Consider the following 23,429-nt stretch of genomic DNA (forward strand, 5'->3'; position numbering starts at 1 on the left):
TGGTGTGCACCTGTGGTCTCAGCTACTGGTGGGCTGAGGTGGGCGGATTGCTTGAGACCAGGAGGTTGAGGCTGTCTGCGCCGTGATTGTGCCACTGCACTTCAGCCTGGACCACAGAGTGACACCCTATTTCACACAAAAAAAGTGGGGTATTAAAATCTTCAACTATTATTGTAGAACTATCTGCTTTTCCCTTCAAATCTGTCAATGTTTGCTTCATATAATTTGAGTTTGTTGTTTTCTACAAATAATTATTTTCTATAAATAAATATTATAAACAAGAAGAAATAAAGTCTTCTTGTTTAATTGACGCTTTTATCAATATACAATGCACTTCTTCATTCCTCATAACAGTTTTTGACTTAAAGTCTATTTTGTCTGATATTAGTATAGCAGCTCCAGCTCTCTTTTGGTTATTATTTGCATGGAATATCTTTTTCCATGGTTGTATTTTCAACTTATTAATGTCTTTGAAACTAAAAAGAATCTCACACTATATAGTCGGATCACATTTTAAAATATCTATTCTGCCAATCTTTGTCTTTTTATTGGAAAGCTTAATCCATCTACATTTAAAGTAATTACTGCTATGGAAGGACTTCTGTCATTTTGCTATTTATTTTTATATGTTATATGTTTTCTGTTCCTCAGTTCTTCCATTACTACCATCCTTTGTCTTTAGTTGATTTTTTTTATAGTGTATCATGTTGATTCCTTTCTCATTCCTTTTCTGTATAGGTATTTTTATTTATTGTCTTAGTGGTTACTTAGGGATTACAATTAGCCTCCTAAACTTATAACAGCCTGTTTTGAATTAAAACCATCCTAGCTTCAATGGTATACAAAACCCTGCTCTTATATAATACATGTCTGTCTCTCCTTTTTTGCGTGTGTTATTGTTGTCACAAATAGCATCTTTATACAGTGTGTGCCTATAAACATGGATTTATTATAATTATTTTGTACGTCCATCATTTAAATCATACATAAAAAGAGGTTCAAACCAAAAATACAATGCTGGCTATTAAATCACCTATATAGATACCAAAACCAGTATTTTTTTATTTCTTCATATGGCTTCAAGTTACTATATCTTTCATTTCTACTTGAGGATATCCTTTTAGAATTTCTTGTATGGCAGGCCTACTATAGATGAAGTCCTTGGGATTTGTTTATCTGGGAATGTCTTAATTTCTTCTTTATTTCTGAAAGGTAGTTTTGCTGAATGTAGAATTTCTGGTTGATGGTATTTTTTTCAACTGTAAATATGTTGTCTCACTGCTTTCTAACTTCCATTAATTCTGCTGAGAAACTGGCTGTTCACCTTCAGTATCTTTATATGTGAGGAATCACTTCTTTTTTGCTGCTTTCAAGATTTTCTCTTTCAAAATGTCTTTCTGTTTTGAAAGTTTTATTGTCATGTATCAGTGTGGATCTTTTATGTTATTCTTTTGGAGTTTGTTGAGCTTCCTGAATGTGTACAATCATTTCTTTTATCAAATTTGTAACATTTTCAGCCATTACTTCTTTAAATATTTTTTCTTTCCCTTTCTCTCTCTCCTCTTTTTCTGGAGCTCCCACCATGCATAAGTGGTACACTTAAGGGTGTCTTACAGGTCTCTGAGGCTTTATAAATTTTTCTTCATTCTTCTTCCTTTTCTTCAGGCTGAACAATTTCAATCGACCTATCTTCCCCTAGCTCTTTGAACATTTTTAAGACAGTTGATTTAAAGTTTTGGTCCAATATCTGTGCTTCCTTAGTAGCAGTTTATTTTAATTTCTCCTAGCCATACTTTCTTGTTTCTTTGCATACTTCATAATAAAAAAACAAAAGGTAAAGTCTGGACAGTTTCTATATTACATGCATCATTCCGTGGGCATGCATGTGCTTTTCTGGATGTCCAAAACATGCAGAAACTTTTTTTTTCTTTTTTTTTTTGAGATGGAGTCTCGCTCTGTTGCCCAGGCTGGAATGCAGTGGTGCGATCTCGGCTCAGTGTAAGCTCCGCCTCCCAGGTTCACGCCATTCTCCTGCCTCAGCCTCCCGAGTAGCTGGGACTACAGGTGCCCACCACCATGCCCAGCTAATTTTTTGTATTTTTAGTAGAGACGGGGTTTCACCGTGTTAGTCAGGATGGTTTTGATCTCCTGACCTCGTGATCTGCCCGCCTTGGCCTCTGAAAGTGCTGGGATTACAGGCGTGAGCCACTGCGTCCGGCCAGAAACTTTTTGATACACTAATTATTCAAATAATCTCTCGCCCCAGCTTTTTCTCCCAAACTTTCAGTGTGTCCGTTACTTAACCATGATTTTAGTCTTTTTACCCAGATGCCAGCAGGTTGCCTTTCAATGTTTTTGAGGAATGCCTTCTTTATAGCCACTTTTCCGTCCTGAGAGTTATGTTGATGGATACTTAGGTTATTTCCATATCTTGGCTATTTATTCACAATAATACTGCAGTAAACATGGTAGCAAAGTAGTTTTGATATTTAAGCCTTTCTGAGAATGTGCCCATTTGTATTAGATAATATATATGTATATTAGACATATAGATATTAGAAATATATATTAGATATTTTATCTAATGTATCTAATATATTAGATAATATAGATAATCTATATTGTAATGTCCCTTTTTTCATTACTTATTTTAGTTATTTGAGTCTTTTTTTAATGTGGTCAACCTAGTTAAAAGCTTATCAATTTTGTTGATATTTTGAAAAAACAACCTTTAAATTATTTTTCTGTCATTTTTATATTCTCATTTTATATTCTCCATTATATTAACATCTCTCTAGTCTTTATTATTTCATTCCTTCTGCTTGGTGTGGGTATAGTTTGCCCTTTTTTGTAGTTTTTTAAGGTGGAAAATTAGGCTATTGATTTGGGACTTTTGTTGTTTTTAAAATATAGGCCTCGATAGCAATAAATTTTCCTCTAAGCATTGCTTTCCTGTATCCCATAAGTTTTAGTATGTTGTGTTTTCATTTGGATTTATCTCAAAGTATTTTCTAATTTCTTTTGTGATTTCTTTTTTAATCCATTGGTTAATTAAGAATGTGTTGTTTAATTTCCACATATTTCTGATTTTTCTAAATTTTTTCTGTTGATTTATCTTTTAATTTCATTGTGATTGCAGAATATATTTTGTATATATATATATATTTTTTTTTAATGAGGCAGAGTCTCCTGTGGCCCAGGCTGGAGTGCAATGGCATGGTCTCGGCTCACTGCAACCTCTGCCTCCTGGGTCAAGCGATTTTCCTGCCTCAGCCTCCTGAGTAGCTGGGATTACAGGCATGTGCCACCATGCCTGGCTAATTTTTGTATTTTTAGTAGAGACGGGGTTTCGCCATGTTGGCCAGACTGGTCTCGAACTCCAGACCTCAGGTGATCCACCGTCCTCGTCCTCCCAAGTAGCTAGGATTACAGGCATGAGCCACTGTGTCTGGCCTTGTATGATTTTAATCTTTTAAAATTTACTGAGGCTTGTTTTATGGTATAATATATGGTTTATCTTGGAGAATGTTCATGTGCACTTGAAAGAATGTATATTCTGCTGCGTTTGGGTGGAATGTTCTCTAGAAGTCTGTTAGGTCTAGTTGATTTATAGTGTTAGTTAAGTCTTCTCTTTCTTGGTTGATCTTCTGCTTAGTTGTTCATTCTATTATTGAAAATGGAGTATTGACATCTCCAACTATATTCTTGAATTATCCATATCTCACTTCAATTCTGTAAGTTTTGCTTCACATATTTTTGGGGTTCTGTTATTAGGGCCATATTTGTTTATAATCATTATATATACCTGATAGATTGACCTTCTTATCATTATAAAATGTACTTTTTCAAGTAACAATTTTTGTCCTAAAATCTATTTTGTCTCATAGTGAATAAGTCTCAGGAGATCTGATGATTTTAAAAAGAAGCATTTCCCTGCAAAAGCTCTCTTTGCCTGCTGCCATCCATGTAAGGTGTGAGTTGCTCCTCCTTGCCTTCCTTCATTATTGTGAGGCATCCCCAGCCAGTGGAACTGTAAGTCCATTAAACCCCTTTTCCTGTATAAATTACCTAGTTTTGGGGTATTTATCAGCATGATGAAAACAGACTAATACAACCCCCTCCCCCATCTTACCAAGATTCAGTAGTTTTTTTTTTTTTTTTTTTGGTAGATAACTTCCAGTTTGTTTTTTGACCTGCATGTGTAATCACCTGAGGGGTTCTTCCTGCCCATTGCATAAAGAGAGACCATGAAACTGTAGCAGAGAAAGAGTTTAATAGAGATGAGGCTGGACATGTTCTGTGGGAGATGAAGTTTGTACTCAAATCATCTCATTCAAAGCCCATAGGTTAGGGGTTTTTCAAGGGCAATTTGGGAAAAGGGGTGGGGGTGGCCAGGTGCCAGGTGCTTGCTGCTGATTGGCTGGGGCAGAGATGAAATCATGGGGGTTGAAGCTTTCCTCCTTCATGCCAAATAACTTCTGGGTGGGGCTACAGGAGTGGGGTTGTTGGTTCAGGTAGAGCCATCAGGTCCAGTTGGAGACATGGGTGTCAGATATGCAAAAAATTCTGGAAAGATATCTCAAAAGGCCAACCTACCATAGTGGTGTTATTTGGAAGAGTAATTGATGAATTTGCATATCTTATAAGCTCTGGAATAATGTCTGCACCTTAGCAGGACTCAGGCTCCTCTCCTCGCTTTAGCCTGATGGCCTCCTGTTAGCTTTATAAAAGCAGTTGAGTTTTGGGCAATGTCTATTATCATTTAAACTGTAGCCTAAATGTCTTCCGAAGTTAGCATGGCCCAATATGCCAGGAATAATTAAGGAAAGGCAAGATAGGGGGTAGCTTAGCTTAGTTTACGGTAATAATTTTTTCACTGGTATAACTTCTGCAAAGGTGATTTTACATTTAGTGAGGAATTGGCTTATGTGATTATGAAGGTTGAGTAATATCATGATCTGCTGTTTGCAAGTTGGAGACCCAGGACATCCAGTGGTATAATTCCAGTCTGAGTTCAAAGGCCTGAGAACCAGGGGAGCCAGTGGTATAAATCCCAGTCCAAGAGCAAAAGACCAATATTTCAGCTCAAGCAGGCAGGCAGGAAAAAAAAGGGCAAATTCCTTCATCTTCTGCCTTTTTGTTCTGTTCAGGACCTCAATGGATTGCATGATGCCCACCTGTATTGGGAAGGATAATTTACATTACGGAGTCCACCAATTCAAATGCTAATCTCATCTAGAAACACCCTTCCAGACACACCCAGAAATAATGTTTTATCTGAGCACTCCATTGTGCAATTAAGTTGACAAACAAAATTAACCATTACAGTTGTTTGGCTCATATTTTTATTGTTTAGAGGTAGAGTAAATTCACAAAGCTCCTCATCTTGTCATTTCAGAAGTAGGACCTCAATTATATAATCTTAGGACTTAAAATGTTTTCCTACAGCTTTTGTGATAGCAAATAAAGTTTTGCACCACTTTTATAAATTTTTGAGGGAATCAGCATACACCAAATGGTAAGCCACTGATTTTTTTATCACGTCATTTTAGAAGATTATATAGATTGTACACTTATTAGTTAAGATTTCTCTATTTTTTGATGTATGGGATATATCAAATTAAAAAGCTTCACTGAAAAGGAAACAATCAACAAAGTGAAGAGACAACGCACAGAATGAGAGAAAATATTTGCAACTATTCATCTAACAAGAGATTAGTAACCAGATTATATAAGGGACCCAAACAACTCTATAGGAAAAGATCTGATAATGCAGTTAAAAATGGGCAAACAAGCACCAATGACTTCTCACAGAATTGGAAAAAACTACTTTAAAGTTCATATGGAACAAAAAGAGCCGCATCGCCAAGTCAATCCTAAGCCAAAAGAACAAAGCTGGAGGCATCACGCTACCTGACTTTAAACTATACTACAAGGCTACAGTAACCAAAACAGCATGGTACTGGTACCACAACAGAGACATAGATCAATGGAACAGAACAGAGCCCTCAGAAATGATGCCGCATAGCTACAACTATCTGATCTTTGACAAACCTGACAAAAATAAGAAATGGGGAAAGGATTCCCTATTTAATAAATGGTGCTGGGAAAACTGGCTAGCCATATGTAGAAAGCTGAAACTGGATCCCTTCCTTACACCTTATACAAAAATTAATTCAAGATGGATTAAAGACTTATATGTTAGACCCAAAACCATTAAAATCCTACAAGAAAACCTAGGCAATACCATTCAGGACATAGGCGTGGGCAAGGACTTCATGTCTAAAACACCAAAAGCAATGGCAACAAAAGCCAAAATCGACAAATGGGATCTCATTAAACTAAAGAGCTTCTGCACAGCAAAAGAAACTATCATCAGAATGAACAGGCAACCTACAGAATGGGAGAAAATTTTTGCAACCTACTCATCTGACAAAGGGCTAATATCCAGAATCTATAACGAACTCAAACAAATTTTCAAGAAAAAAACAAACAACCCCATCAAAAAGTGGGCAGAGGACATGAACAGACACTTCTCAAAAGAAGACATTTATGCAGCCAGAAAACACATGAAGAAATGCTCATCATCACTGGCCATCAGAGAAATGCAAATCAAAACCACAGTGAGATACCATCTCACACCAGTTAGAATGGCCATCATTAAAAAATCAGGAAACAACAGGTGCTGGAGAGGATGTGGAGAAATAGGAACACTTTTACACTGTTGGTGGGATTGTAAACTAGTTCAACCATTGTGGAAGTCAGTGTGGCGATTCCTCAGGGATCTCGAACTAGAAATACCATTTGACCCAGCCATCCCATTACTGGGTATATACCCAAAGGACTATAAATCATGCTGCTATAAAGACACATGCACACGTATGTTTATTGCGGCACTATTCACAATAGCAAAGAGTTGGAACCAACCCAAATGTCCAACAACGATAGACTGGATTAAGAAAATGTGGCACATATACACCATGGAATACTATGCAGCCATAAAACATGATGAGTTCGTGTCCTTTGTAGGGACATGGATGAAACTGGAAAACATCATTCTCAGTAAACTATCGCAAGGACAAAAAACCAAACACCGCATGTTCTCACTCATAGGTGGGAATTGAACAATGAGAACTCATGGACACAGGAAGGGGAACATCACACTCCGGGGACTGTTGTGGGGTGGGGGGAGGGGGGAGGGACAGCATTAGGAGATACACCTAATGCTAAATGACGAGTTAATGGGTGCAGGAAATCAACATGGCACATGGATACATATGTAACAAACCTGCACATTGTGCACATGTACCCTAAAACCCTAAAGTATAATAAAAAAAAAAAAAAAAAAAAAAAAAATGGGCAAACAATCTGAAAAGACATTTCTCAAAAGAAGACATACAAATGGCAAACCCTATATGAAAATGTGCTCAACATCATTGATCACCAGAGAAATGCAAATCAAAACTTCAATGAGATATCATCTCACCTCAGTTAAAATGGCTTTTATCCAAAAGACAGGCAATTAACAAATGCTGCCAAGGATGTGAGGAAAAGGGAACCCTTGTACACTGTTGGTGGGACTGTAAATTAGTACACCCACTATGGAGAGAGGTTTGGAGTTTCCTCAAAAAACTAAAAATAGAGCTACCTTATGATCCAGTAATCCCACTGCTAGGTATATACCCCAAAGCAAAGAAACCCAATGTATCAAAGAGATAGCTGCACTTTCAAGTTTATTGCAGCACTATTTACAATAGCCAATATTTGGAAGCAACCTGAGTGATATGGTTTGGATTTGTGTCCTCACCCAAATCTCATATTGAATTGTAATCCCCAATGTTCAAGGAGGGACCTGGTGGAGATGATTGAATCATGGGGATGGGCTTCTTCCTTACTGTTCTTGTGATAGTGAGTGAGATCTGGTTGTTTTAAAGTGTGTAGCATCTCCCCCTTTACTCTCTTCCTCCTGCTTCAGCCATGTAGGATATGTCTGCTTCCCTTTGCCTTCCATCATGATTGTAAGTTTCCTGAGGTCTCCCCAGCCGTGTTTCCTGTACAGCCTATGGAACTGTGAGGCAATTAAACCTCTTTATAAATTACCCAGTGTTAGGTAGTTCTTGATAGCAATGTGAGAATGAACTAATACAGAAAATTGGTACCTAAGAGTGCAGTGTTACTATAAAGATACCTGAAAATGTGGAAGCAACTTTGAAATTGGTTAACAAGCAAAAGTTAGAACATTTGGGAGAGTTCAGAAAAAGACAGGAAGATGAGGGAAAATTTGGAGCTTCCTAGAGACTTGTTAAACTATTGTAACCAAAATGCTGATAGTGAAAAGGACAAGGAAGTCCAGGCTGAGGTGGTCTCAGAAGGAAATGAGGAACTTATTGGGAAATGTAGCAAAGATCACTTTTGTTATGTGTTATCAAAGAGGTTGGAGGCATTGTGCCCCTGCCCTAGGGATCTGTGGAACTTTGAACTTGAGAATGATGATTTAGGGCATCTGGCAGAAGAAATTTCTAAGTGACAAAATGTTCAAGAGTGACCTGGCTACTTCTAGCAGCCTATGCTTATATTTGTGAGCAAAGAAATGACCTGGAATTGGAACTTATATTTAAAAGGGTAACAGTATAAAAAGTTTGGAAAATTTGCAGCTTGGCCATGTGGCAAAAAGGAAAAACCCATTTTCTGGGGAGGAATTCAAGCTGGCTGCAGAAATTTGCATAAGTAAGGAAGAGCCAAATGTCAATAGCCAAGACAATGGGGAAAATGCTTTGAAGGCATTTTAGATACCTTTTCAGCAGCCCCTCCCATCACAGGCCTGGAGGCATAGGTTTCATGGGCCATGGGCCGGGCCCAGGGCCCTGCTGCCCTGTACAACATCAGGACACTGTTCCTTGCATCCTAGCTGCTCCAGCTCCAGCTGTAGCTAAAAGGGCCCCATATATGTCTCAGGTCACTGCTTCAAAGGATGCAATCTGTAAGCCTTGGTGGTTTCCACATGGTGTTAAGCCTGTGGGTGTGCAGAGGGTAAAAGTTGAGGCTTGGGAACCTCTGCTTAGATTTCAGAGGATGTATGGAAATGCCTGGGTATCCAGGCAGAAGTCTGCTGCAGAGACAGAGCCCTCATGGGGAACCTCTACTAGGGCAATGCAGAGGGGAAATGTGGGGTTTGGGACCCCACACAGTGTCCCCACTGGGGCACTGCCTAGTGGAGCTGTGAGAAGAGGGTCACCATCCTCCACACCCCAGAATGGTAGATCCATTGACAGCTTGCACCATGTGCCTAAAAAAGCTTCAGGCATTCAACCCAAGCCTCTGAAAGCAGCCCTGGGGGCTATACCTTGCAGAGCCACAGGGGTGGAGCTGCCCGAGGCCTTGGGAGCCCACCCGTTGCATTAGTGTGGCCTGGATGTGAGACATGGAGTCAAAGGAGGTTATTTTGAAGCTTTAAGATTTAATGACTGTCATCCTGGGTTTTGGACTTGCATGGGGCCTGTAGCCCCTTTGTTTTGGCCAATCTCTTCCTTTTGGAGCAGGAGTATTTTTCCAATGCCCATATCCTCATTGTATCTTGTAAATAACTAACTGGTTTTGAGTTAGGGACTTGCCTTGTCTCAGATGAGACTTTGGACTGTGGACTTCTGAGTTAATGCTGGAATGAGTTAAGACTTTGGGGGACTATTGGGAAGGCATAATTGTATTTTGAAATGGAAGAAGAAAATGAGATTTGGGAGGGTCCAGGGGTGGAATGATATGGTTTGTATTTCTGTCCCCACCCAAATCTCATGTCAAATTATAATCCCTAGTGTTGGAGGAGGTGCCTGGTAGGATGTAATTGGATCATGGGGCAGACTTCCCTCTTGCTGTTCTCATGGTAGTGAGATCTGAGAGATCTCATGAGATATGGTTGTTTAAAAGTGTGTAGCACCTCCCGCTTTGCCCTCTTCCTCCTTCTCTAGCCATGTAGGACATGTCTTCTTCCTTGTCACTTTCTGTCATGATTGTAAGTTTCCTGAGGCCTCCTCAGCCATGCTTTCTGTACATCCTGCAGAACTGTGAGCCAACTGAACCTCTTTTCTTTATAAATTACCCAGACTCAGGTAGTTCTTTATAGCAATGTGAGAATGGACTAATACACTGAGTGTTCATCAGCAGATGAATGGATAAAGAAAATGTGGGACATATATACAATGGAGTACTATTCAGCCATAAAAAAGAATGAAGTCCTGTTATTTTTGACAACATGGATGGAACTGTAGGTCATTATGTCAGGTGAAGTAAACTAGGCAGAGAAAAGCAAATTTCTAACTTATTTGTGGGAGCTAGAAATGAAAACAATTGAACTTATGGAGATAGAGGGTAGAAAAATGGTTATCAGAGGCTGGGAAGGGTAGTGGGAAGTTTGGGGAGAAATGGGGATGGTTAATGGGTACAAAACATAGTTAGAAAGAATGAATAAAACCTACTATTTGATAGCATAACTGGGTGACTAGACAATAATAATTGTATCCTTAAAAACAACTAAAAAAGTATAAATGGGTTGTTTGAAACACAAAGGATAAATGCTTGAGGTGATGGATATGCCATCTACCATGATGTGATTATTGTATTTTATGCCTGTATCAAAATATCTCATATATCCCATAAATAAATCAAGAGGATGCAGGGAATTATGGCAGACATACCTCTTAACGTGGATCCTTAAATGTGTGATCCTTTTGCTCTATATATGTTTTGCATTCAATATGTTTGTAATATGACAAATAAATATGAGCCAATTTTTTGCTTCTCTGTAGAAAGAGATCCAGAAAGCTTGTTGGTTGGGGTTCAAGGGAAGTATAAAAAAGAAAAGAAGTATAATTTAATTTTTGGAGTAGGAAAGGGCAAAAAGGGACCTCAACTAAAGTGAGAGAGAATTTAGACCTATTTTGTGGTGGTAGGCCAAAGGAATCTAGGCTGAGAAAGACCTAGATATGGGCATTGGGAGTGCTCATCCATACTGAGGAAAGAAACCAGTAAATGCCATCTTGCAAGCTGAAGGACTTCATGTATGGTATGCGTGGTTTCCTAATCTGAAAGAGCTTGTAACTTTTTAAACTCCTCAGCATTCATTGTCAGAGGAGGTTTTAAATTACTTAAGAAAATTGGACAAGTGTGTTACTGTTCTGATAACTTGTTGTAATTGATGCAGGTGACCTACTACAAGGAATAATATAGGAGATAAAGAAGGTCAAGGTCTCTGGATGGTGGCAGCCATAATGGAAAAGTAGTATCCATTCTATTACCCTGATCCACCTTGATACAACTGTGGGTAATCCCATACAGATCTAGTTTGGGGTAGCTGTGGTTAAGCGTTAGTTAAATAGAAAACTATTAAAGTTTCTGTGTGATTAATTGGTCTGATGAAATGCTTTCCATACTAATATTTTGTTATGACTCCAAATCCTGTACCTGAGAAGGTTTTCCTAAAATAAACTATTTAAAAATTTAAAAAAAAGAAATTCATATAATGTTATCATGACATAAAGTCTCTCTTCCTCTGTTCTCACCTTCCTCAGGCAAGAAGAATAAATGCCTCTGGTGGAACTTTTGCTCTGGTGGAACTGCTTTTCTAGAACTGGTGAGTGACTTGACATTGGAAAAGTTTTATTACTATTAGTGATTATTATCTCTTATGGCATGGCTGAGTGAAAGGCTTTTTGTGATACTGACCTCTATGTATATTCTCCTACTACTAAAAAAAGTCTTCCATTTCTAAGTCCTGGGAAAAATCATTTTTTCTTTCAAAAAATATTTATTGAGCCCTTGCTATGTGTCAGGCACTGTGGATTGAATAAGAAATAAGACAGAATTCTTAACACTGAGAATCCATATGCTGGAGGGTGACTCTGATAAGAAAATAAGCAATGCAATTATAATACACTGTGTTAAGAGCTATGATGGGAGAAGTACAAACAGCTATTGGTGCCTGTAGAAGAAGCGCATAACCCAAAGCTGAAGGGTAAGGAGAAGTGACATAAATATAGTAAAATGTATAGTCAGTTTGTTGTTATAAGGCCTTTGGAGTGCTGGAGTTCAGTTGCAGCTACAACATTTACTAGTTCTGTTTCCTTATACAGGTTTCATAACCTTTTAGAGGTTCAGTTTTCTTATATTTAAAATAGGGACAATAATACCACTCACTTCATTGGCTAGCTATGAAAATAAATGAGTTAATACATAGAAATTGCTTAGCACAGTGCTTTTGTAAATAATAAAAAATGGAAGCTCATTATTACTATGCTGAGAGTTGAAGGGTTATTAAGATTTAAGAAGTGAATGGGAGTGATCAATGTCAGGAGAAGCCTATTCCAGGCAAAGAGAAGAGCATATTACATGCTTGGAGGCAGAACAGATTACGGGGAGTTTGAATAACTGAAAGAAATTCAATATGTTGTAATATTGAGTGTGAAGGGGCTGGGTAATAATAGATGAGGCAGGAGAGGTAGACAGGGGACATATAGAGATGTTTAGCTTTTATTCCAAGAATATGCAGAGTCATCAAATGATTTCTTGCAGGGTATTGACACAATTAGACTTGCACTTTAGATCATGCTGGTTGTAATTGGGAAAAATGGATTGAGGAAGAGATTGGAAATTGGGTGACTAAGATGACCTTATTATAGAAATTTCTATTTTAAAAATGGCTAAGTAAAGACGGTACTGTCCTTCTATTCTCTCAGAAATCAACCCAAGGTAAGAAGAACAAAAAACAGAAATGTAAACTTCATCTTTTTAAAAAAACTAGATGAAACCTGTAAACCTTAGCCACAATATATGAGGGGGCATTACCAAGAGCAGTGATGGTTATGGGTGAAGAGGAGTATTGGCAGATACAGTCAGGTGCTGCTTGCATCTGTATACCTCAAGCAAAACTGGGGAAATACTCAACAATTCCTTATTTGGAATTATGGGAAGATGGTAGTGGAAGCCTCTCTAACCCACTCAAGTCAATACTAGTAAGGAGCAGGATTGGTAGGAATGAGGGAAAAATCACACTAATAGGCCATATCTGAGTTTTACATTTTATTTTATTAGCGATACAGGGTGGAGGAAAGAGACTCTGCACTGGGTACAGCCCTATAGCAACTGATCTTTGATGACTCTGGAGAAGTAAAAAGAAAAAAGAAACTTTTACGCATAACCTTGTGTCATAAGTAACATCACTGTTAACTGGGAAGAATTTCTGCTAATCCAGAAATTCTTGGCTTAGCAGAAAGGAAGGTCTTAGCTCCTTCCTCTTATAAAACTCCTGCCAATAGTGATCATAAGAAAAACTCATCACATTCAAACATGAGCAGTAGTCAAAGAGGAATTAACACAGGATTTATATAAGTATAAAAAAAAAAAAAAAGAAGGAAGGAACAGTAGACACCAAAACAAGCAGAGAAAGAAAAACTGTCATCAGAAAAAAAGTTGTCATAGATTACATAAAAATTTTGGGCCGGGCGTGGTGGCTCATGCCTGTGATCCCAGCACTTTGGGAGGCCGAGGTGGGCGGATCAAGAGGTAAGGAGATCGAGACCATCCTGGCTAACACGGTGAAACCCTGTCTGTACTAAAAATACAAAAAAATTAGCTGGTCATGGTGGCGGACACCTGTAGTCCCAGCTACTTGGGAGGCTGAGGCAGGAGAATGGTGTGAACCCGGGAGGCGGAGCTTGCAGTGAGCTGAGATTGCGCCACTGCATTCCAGCCTGGGCGACAGAGCGAGACTCCAACTCAAAAAAAAAAAAATTGGCCAAGTATGAATTAAAATATAAAACAAAACAACAAACCTTAATTATGCACTCCTTCTGTAAATATGAACTCAAAACGAAGAACTCCAACGGCTCAGAGAAGACATACTAAGACCACAGAGGGACTTGACAAGTGAGCTCAGGGAAGAAATGGAGAATTAAAAAACTATTATAGGAATGAAGGTCTTATTGGAAGAAGCCGAAAGAAAACTAGATATAACTTAAAACACTTCAGAGATGCGGAAGATGGAATGAAGAAAAGCAAAAAAAAATGAAACAGAATCCACAAAAAATTTAGAAGTATTAGGGACAAAAATAATTGATAGGAAAGATAAGGAGGTCCAATATATAACAATGAGTATAGATTCAATGGACTAGATGCGATATTTAAATATATAATTCAAAAATATTTTCTAGAAACAAAAAATGTCTTGGAAATATGTATGGAAATGGTATTCTGTAGCCTAGGAAAACTTGACATGGAATTGTTAACATTTATGTTACGTTCAAACAAAATTACTGTTCCTCAAAGATTAAGACTCTTTTGTGCAACTAGGCAAAACGGTCTAATTTCATGTAAGAAAAAAATTCAGACTGGCTCAGACTTCTCCACAGCAGCAATCAATGCTAGGAAACAATGGAATAATGCTTAAAATTCCTTAAGGAGAGAAAGTGTGGACTCCAGAATTGCATTTCCAGATAAGTTATCCTTTTAGTGAAAAGATAGCAGATATCTTTGAATATGCACAAACCCAGAGAATATAATTCCCTGAATTTTTATAGCAGATGGAAAACCTCAACAACCACAGATAAATGGAGAAATTATGGCAAAAAGAGTGGCAGTGCTGTACCAGTATGATTAAATGTGGAATTAAGGTGAAAATAAACATGGAGGTTACAGTTAGAAAGGAATCTGTTTTATAAACTCTGACAAAGTGGAAATGATAAAACAAACAAAAGATGGGAAGGGGAAGAAAAAGTGGGAGGTAGTGTAAGCACTTTTTATAATTAGAAGCTAGAATTATTTAAAATCTAGATGAAGTAATTGGAAGTAAATATATTTAAAACTTTGAAGACAAGTACTAAGATAAATCTTATAATTCACTAACATTAGGTACTGGAGTAAGAAGAAAGTGAAAATGAAATGGAAATAGACTAATTTATTTAATCATTGTTGATACTGTGGAGTCAATAGATACCATCCAATGAAATAGAGAATTAAATGTGTTATACACTTAGGATTAGCCCACAGATATATTCGCAAATGTGAGAAATAAGGTATATGAAAAGATGTTTATGGCAACATCATTTGTAAAAGCCAAGGACTGCGAATCAAGGAAATGCCCATTAATTGGAACTAGTGAAATAAATTATGGTATATCCATTCAGTATAGCTCAGGGGAGAGAGGGATACATTTTATTGTATACCTTTTGGTAATTTGACATTTTTTGTGCCATGTCTGTATATGCTTTCCCTTTTTTAAATTTTTTTATTACTTTATTTATGTATTTATTTATTTTTTTTTGAGATGGAGTTTTGCTCCTATTGCCCAGGCTGGAGTTCAGGATGGCCTGATCTCAGCTCACTGCAACTTCTATCTCCCAGGTTCAAGTGATTCTCCTGCCTCAGCCTCCCTAGTATCTGGGACTACAGGCATGCACCACCACGCTTGGCTAATTTTGTATTTTTAGTAGAGACAGGGTTTCTCCATGTTGGTCAGGCTGGCCTCGAACTCCCGACCTCAGGTGATCTGCCCGCCTTTGCCTCCCAAAGTGCTGGATTACAGGTGTGAGCCAACCGTGTCCGGCCTGCTTTACTTTTTAAAATAACATTTTTTAGTTTTAAAAGTAAATTTGTAAAAAGAGGCTATTTAAATCATTTGTATTAGAAATGATGATAGCCTGTGTTAGACAAATGGCAGTGGCATGGAGAGAAGTGGATGGATTGGAAGTATTATCAGTCAGATTTGGTGTTAGAATGATGAGTAGTGAGGAAGAGAAAGGAGTTGAAGACAACATCTATATTTCTTCTAATTTGGGTAACTGGATAGATGGAGATGGGATATACTGATTCCCCATGGATTTGTCCTCAGGATTCATCCCTCATCTCCCTCTGTAGAATTCTGTTATCTCATCCCATTCCATGACTTTTGATTTACATATTTGTGAACAGTTTCCATATCTTTCATAAACTCTAGACTACCTGGTTATCAGACGCCCCCTGGATGTAACTTGTAGCACTTATACTTGACTAATCACAAGACCCAAGATCATAAACTTTAAATCTAAAATGAACCTTAGAAATGCCTCATGGTCCAGCCCTTTTATTTTACCAATGAAAAGCCTAAGACACAGATTATGTGACTTTTGGATTTTTCTTGTAAATTTAAATAAGTTGAAGTATGAAGTTACATATTTTTGATCTCCCTACTCCTTATTTAAATGATAATAAACTAAAACATTTCTAAGCAGTGAACAGTAGATCAATTTTGTCTTTTAACCACATGTGGCAAGTAGGCAACGTATGGGAATTAATGACAAATTGTCATTATCTCTGTGATCTCTGCCACACTGGCTTCAAAATCTTTCTAGCTGCCTAGACGCAAAGCCTCAGAGACTTCTTTATTCTCTTATTCTAAGGATCTTCTCTTATCCAACACTCTACATCAACCCACTGTTGAGTGATTTTGGTTCTTTTTCTGAAACGTCTTATATCTGTGTCTTTTTCTCTATTGCCATTATTACAGCTGTGGTTTACATTTTCAAACTGATCTCCTTGATTTTAGGCTCTTTTTCAGTTTGTCTTTGAAACTACAGTAGTTTCTCCTTATCCATACTTTCGCTTTCGGCAGTTTCAGTTACCCACAATTGCAGTCTAAAAGTATTGTTTTTTTTATTATTATACTTTAGGTTTTAGGGTACATGTGCACAATGTGCAGGTTTGTTACATATGTATCCATGTGCCATGTTGTTTTGCTGCAGCCCTTAACTCGTCATTTAGCGTTAGGTATATCTCCTAATGCTGTCCCTCCCCCTCCCCCACCCCGCAACAGTCCCCGGAGTGTGATGTTCCCCTTCCTGTGTCCATGAGTTCTCATTGTTCAGTTCCCACCTATGAGTGAGAACATGTGGTGTTTGGTTTTTTGTCCTTGCGATAGTTTACTGAGAATGATGGTTTCCAGCTTCATCCATATCCCTACAAAGGACATGAACTCATCATTTTTTATGGCTGCATAGTATTCCATGGTGTATATGTGCCACATTTTCTTAATCCAGTCTATCGTTGTTGGACATTTGGGTTGGTTCCAACTCTTTGCTATTGTGAATAGTGCCGCATTAAATGGAAAATTCCAGAAATAAACAATTTATATTTTAAGTTGCATGAAGCTCTGAGTAGCATAATGAAATCTCATGTCGTCACGTTCTGTCTTACCCGGATGTCAATCATTCCTTTGCCCAGCATATCCTCACTGTACACTCTGCCTGCCCATTAGTTTCTTAGTAGTTGTCTCAGTTATCAGATTGAGAAAATACAGTGTACATTGGGTTCAATACTACCCAGAGTTTCAGGCATCTACTGCTGCTCTTGGAATGTATCCCCAGTGGATAAGAAAGGACTAATATACAGCAAAATGTTTTTCTAAAACCATGGATCTTACTGCAACCTCTTGTAAAACGTTCAAAAACTTTTCAAAACAGATAGATCAAAGTCCAGATTTCTTGATGGCATTCAAGGCCCTCCATGATTTCTAACCAGCCCTTGTTTCTGATCTGATTTCTGAATACACTTGCCACTGCAGCTATACCTGACTAGTCATCTTTTCCAAATTCAAGCTGTACTTTTCTACTCATGTGTAGTAGTTTACCTTTTTCCATCTATGTGAAGTAACTTTTCTCTTATTTTTTTGTTGATGATTTAAGTATCCTTAAAGAGCTCATTCATTTACCATCTACTTTGGGACGCATTCCTAGAGCAAACTTTCTTTCCCTGTACTCCCATGTCTCTGAATTTATACCACCAGTAGAATTATGTTCTCACAGTTTGCTTTCCATTCTACTGAGTGGTATTGTGTCCATGTACCTTCCTTCATGCAGAGATAATGTATTTTTCATTTTGGTATACTACACTAACCTTCCCTTTCCCAGTTTTTGCACATTCTCAGTGCTCAGAAAATTTTCTGGTTTGAATTGAGAACTCTTTGTGACTCCTCTGCAGAACTTCAGTAATCTGAAATTGGATTAAAACCTGAGGTTAGACACCAGAGGGATTATCCGCAAACATTTAAGTAATAGTGGAACAAAAGTACCCTTGAAATTTGTTATACTTCTAAATGTCATTCTGCACCTGTGACCTTTTTTTCCCCAATTTTCATATCCTATTTATTTTGCAATTTGTTACAATTGGGGCATATTTCAAGAAGTGAAACATTATACTTAATATGACTGATTTCCCAAAGGGACTAGATTAGGAATGCAAAGAATTTGTTACCTGAGATGATAATGCAAGTTTTGAAGCTTTTTTTTTGAAAACATGTAAGATAGAGTAGAAAAGTTGTTTTGATTTTTAAAAAATATATGCCAGCCAATTGAGGACATCACCTTTGTGTGCTTTACGTTTTCTCCCACTAGAGAGCAGCAAAGATTCATAATTGAATCAGGCAATAGCTAAAAACGCTTTGGGATTACTTTTGAAATATAGTTTCCAATGCTAAATTGCACAAAATGCCTTTTCCATTAATTTAAAAAACATATTTTATTGACTTTCTGGCCAAGTGGAAACGAATCCCCATAAAGGCTTTTAAGTTTAGTAAAGCAAATTGTGCTATATGGCAGAACAATTTTCTTACCTTACTTTTTGGCTTCATTTCTTATTTCATTTATTCATACAGCAAACATGTGTTAATCTCTATTGTGCTAGGCACTGTGCTGTTCTTGAGGGTACAAAACTGAATAAGACATAGTCCCTGCTTCAGAGAACCCTGTTTCATGAAAAAAATTGTTTTAGTATTTCTATACTAAATACAATGAAGTATGCAAATATGTTATAAGACATAGTAATACATTGCATGCGTTGAATGCTTACAATATGTTAGGCACTGTTCTAAGTGTTTTGCTTTCACTATATCACTTATTATTCACACTCTAAGAAGAAAGAACTAGTATTCCCATTTTATAGGCAGGAAACAGAGGCACAAAAAAGGTTAAATTATCTGCCACACATCACATGACATATAAATGATAGTCAGCATTTTAACTAAGGCAGTTTTAATACACCTGCATACTTCATCACTGTACTGTACTGTTTCCCACATAAGCTTTGTTCTCCAAAAGAAAACCAAATTGGCTGGGTGTGGTGGCTCATACCTTTAATCCCGGCTCTTTGGGAGGCTGAGGTGTGAGGATTGCCTGAGCTCAGGAGTTGGAGGCGAGCCTGGGCAACATGGCAAGACCCTGTCTCTAAAAAAAAAAAAAAAAATCAGCTGAATGTGGTGGCATGTGCCTGTGGTCCTAGCTACTTGGGAGGCTGAGGTGGGAGGATCGCTTGAACCTGGGAGATTGAGGCTGCAGTAAGCTGTGTTTGTACCACTGCACTCCAGCCTGGGTGACAGAGCAAGACCTTGTCTCAAAAAAAAACCAATCACATATGGAGAAATGAGACATCTTGGAAAAATAAACAGGATCATCGAAGTAAGTGCTTTCTCATGAGGTTTGTAATGGAGTCTCAGTAAAGGTACTCTCCTTTTCCACCTGGATTCTTGAACAGTTTGAGGAATAAAACGAAAGAGTTGGGTGATAGGGTCAAAATATCACCCTCTGATAGCGGCCAAACTGGAGGATTTGTTAGCCAAATGACACCAAGTCCCCAAGTTAGCAGGCTCTCTCTCTCTACTTCACCACCTCAGGAAGGCCAGGTTTGGGGTGAGCCTCACCCCCAACCTGTGCTTGCTGGGGTAGATTCCCTGGAGGAGTAGTGAAATGTGTGCTGTCCATAAGAAGTTTGCTCTCCAGAGGAAAAATGGGAGGTTCTGAGTGAAGCATGCCCAATTTACTCTTCTAAGTTTACCAAGAAGATAAACCACTTCGTCTCTTGTGAGCAGAGAGATGCCATAATTATAGTTACCGAGCTCCTCCAGGGAAGGAAACATCAGAAGCAGTGGACATGATGCATTCCTCCCTAATATTTCCTAACTTCTGACAGCGATTTCCTTTTTTTTGAGAAAGGTATTATGGCAGGCAAAATAGGGGCTCCCAAAGATGTCTGCATTCTAGTCCTAGAGCTTGTAAATGTCGTTACATGGCAAAAGGAAATTAAGGTTGTAGATGAAATTAAGTTCACTAACCAGCTGACTTTAAAATAGGAGATTATCCTGGATTATCTAGGTGGATCCAGTGTAATAAATCTTAAAAGTAGGAGAGAGATGTGGAAGAATAATAGAGATGGCAGCATGAGAAAAACTTGGTACCAAAAGTATGAGAAAGAGCCATTATAACAAAATGTTTTTCTTACAAACATGGGAACTTCTGGTCCAGAAGAAGGGATGGTATGCATTACAAGAAGTATAGCTCAGTGTCTTAAAAGCTAGAAACTCTTGGCCACCCTTTTTGCCTAAGGCTCTAAAGGATGAAATTGGTCCTGCAAGAGAGAGAAAGTTACTATTTGTATAAGCCAATCAAGGTCTGTGTTATTCTGTTTGTTTCCCCTTTGATATGCCTTGGCATTTAGTAAAGTCATGTTTGAATTTCTAGTGTTTTCCCACTGTGACACTGGACATAAAGAAAAGGTGCACTTTCACAGCATGGGGTAGAGAGTTAAATACAAAGTAGCACAACTTCACAACCCAGAGGCAAATATGATGAAGGCATTAGTAATCTGCAAGAAGACGCAGAGGAGTGGAAAGAGTTTCAGACAGGATGAAGCAGTGTAGTTCAGTTGCTTTTCTCCATGCAGTTCTGGACTGTATTATCATTAATATAGATTGCATTTCATTTTAAGAATTTATAGCCATATATATGTATATGGCTGTATATGTGTGTATATACACACATGCATATATGTGTGTGCATTATATATATGTATGTATATGTGTGTGTGTATATATGTATTCTACTTGAAGTCAGAGCCATGTTTCCCACTTCCACGTGTATGTCCAAAAGCCTGGGCCTTAAGGGGTAGGCCAGTTAATAAAGCCTTGAGGATGAGTATGCCCACCAGTAGGTACCCTCCCATCAAGAAGAGTGCTTGAAAGCCAAGTCACTATAACCATGATAGAGTTTACTCAATACATCCATTGTTTTCTTAGAGTTTCTACTAAGTACTAAACACTGTGCTAGGTAGCTGCTGGAGTTAAATATAAATAAATAAATAAAGCAGTTTTCATCTTTAAGGAGTTCTAAGTATACTTGAAAAGAAGGACATGCAAGTGGATAGTTAGAACATGATGTAAGATAAGTAAAAAATAAAGAAGTTTACAAGATGCAATCTCCCATGGTCTCTGAGTATCCCCATATACTCCTTTTGGGTATACCAAGAATGAAAGCTTCTGATTTATCTCTACCTAAGCCATTCTCAGGGTTGGGTTTGCAGCATGCAACCTTGAGGGTTAAGGTAATTTCTTCTCCCAAAAAATAGGCTTGCTAACTGTAAAAGTGCAGAATCTCCAAATTTAGTGTTTCTCTCCTGTAAGGCAACCTACTGCATGTGTAGGCCATGATCCCTAACTCAACGTTGTTTTTTCTGTGAGACTTGGAGGATGTGAGGAACTGACATGAACATGAAGCTTTGGCTACTACTTTTGCTGTAAGTAATGAAGTCCTTGGTCCCTATCTAGGAATCTCATGTCTTCTGCCAGGATGCATGAACAGCAATAGGTTAATTTGTTAGCTTGTAAGTAGAGTAAAATCCTAGAGCCTTCACAATCCGTGACTGTACTCTGCCTTGGGAAAGTAAACTGATATTTTAGCTGAGACTTTAAGAATGAATGTGGATTTTTAGGCTGACAATAAGGTCACCTGTACCATGTCAAATAACAGAGTCAGGCAAGGCCACCCTGTGAATATTTTAGCTCTCTTGTTAATTCTGACCCTTGTGTGTCTACTTGGTTCATTGTTCAATTCTTGGAAATATTGTGTATATACTCTTTGTGCAAGATTTTTTATAGTCTATGGTTATTAGTGTGAAGGAGAGGGTATTAACAAAAACAAAGATTATACATCCTCAGATATGAGCAAGAACCATCCAAAGTGTGTATGTATTGGATTCAGCTTCTTATTGTCATTTTTCAAATACCAATTTTGTTTGAGTTTTTACTTTGATACTTTTCTTTAGCTCATTTTTCAGTGTGAAATTAGTTTTCCTGAACTTTTAGAATAGGGTGGGTTTCAGGAAAGTTTTTCATAATATTACAGAACTCCTTCCTTTATGTGGTGTTAAAAATATAGAGACTTGTCCGGGCTCAGTGGCTCACGCCTGTAATCCCAGCACTTTGGGAGGCCGAGGCGGCCAGATCATCTGAGGTCAGGTATTCGAGACCAGCCTGGCCAACATGGTGAAACCCCATCTCAACTAAAAATACAAAAATTAGCTGGGTGTGGTGGCAGGAGCCTGTAATCCCAGCTACTCGGCAGGCTGAGGCAGGAGAATTGCTTGAACCTGGGAGGCGGAGGTTGCAGTGAACCGAGATTGTGCCATTGTACTCCAGCCTGGATGACAAGAGTGAAACTCAGTCTAAAAAATAAAAAAAAACAAAAACGGAGTTGCTTTCTGGGATTTTCTGGCTTTGTTCACCTACCCTACTTTGGTGTAGATATTCTTGTTCCTTTTTTCCTATTCTTTTCAATTTTGATTGCACTCACAGCAGTTTCTCTCTTTGTTCCACCCTTCTCTAGCACTCCTAGCTCTTTTTCAGGATCTCCTTCCTGGAAGACATGAACTGATAAAAGGATTCTGTTGTTACATCTGTCAGAAGGTGCCTAATTGTTTCTTATCTTTCCTACCAAACAAATGCTAATATCATACAGGTTTTCTGGTTGTTAGTGGTTCACCACTACCCATTTGTATGTTGTGGTTTATAGGAGTACCTTGTTGTTCAATTAGTAAATAAATATTACTTATTTTTTAGTTGTTTTTTTTTTTTTTTTTTTTTTTACTTCGCTATGTAGTTCTTCTTTCTGTTTTATGTGGGGACTTGAAAAAATGGGAAAGGTATATTTCCACTCCTTCATCTTCCTGGGACCCTATTAAAATTTTTATCAACTGTAACTATTAATATCATTAGCTTGGCCAGTATATTCCTGCTACATGTTATACCTCATGAGGTGATTTACCAAGATACTGCACCTTTACGAAAATGTCTCTTAAAATCTCTTAAGATCATATTTTCTGATTGTATCTAGGCTATCTTCTGATCTTAATTGGATTTCTCCTTTAGAAGTGCTCATGTTGATTAGCTGAGATGTGTAAATACTCTTGGATATTCTATTTCTCATGATAAATTATTCATATATTCACTTCAGGTTAAGCCTTCTTTTGGGCCTACTACCTGTGCCACACAGTCTGAGTTGGGTACAAGAGTCAGAGAGTTGAATAAACCATAGACCCTACACTGAGAAAGCTCAAAGGCAAATGGTTTACTGGCATTAGGGACCTGT

At 38.0% G+C, this 23,429-nt stretch overlaps 1 protein-coding gene across 1 annotated transcript in view; it reads left to right on the forward strand.

The window, feature by feature from the left end:
* The window catches only part of B4GALT4 (beta-1,4-galactosyltransferase 4), a 116,722-nt gene extending 105,106 nt beyond the window's left edge, over window positions 1-11,616 (forward strand). The window contains exon 8 of the mRNA XM_030802225.1: window positions 11,562-11,616. Coding sequence (XP_030658085.1) covers window positions 11,562-11,574 — 13 coding nt within the window. The 3' untranslated portion in view covers window positions 11,575-11,616. The remainder of the gene's footprint in view (window positions 1-11,561) is intronic.
* Window positions 11,617-23,429: the final 11,813 nt, after the last annotated feature.

Source organism: Nomascus leucogenys, chromosome 21 (genome assembly GCF_006542625.1).
Source record: "Nomascus leucogenys isolate Asia chromosome 21, Asia_NLE_v1, whole genome shotgun sequence".
In the NCBI taxonomy this organism is placed as follows: Eukaryota; Metazoa; Chordata; class Mammalia; order Primates; family Hylobatidae; genus Nomascus; species Nomascus leucogenys.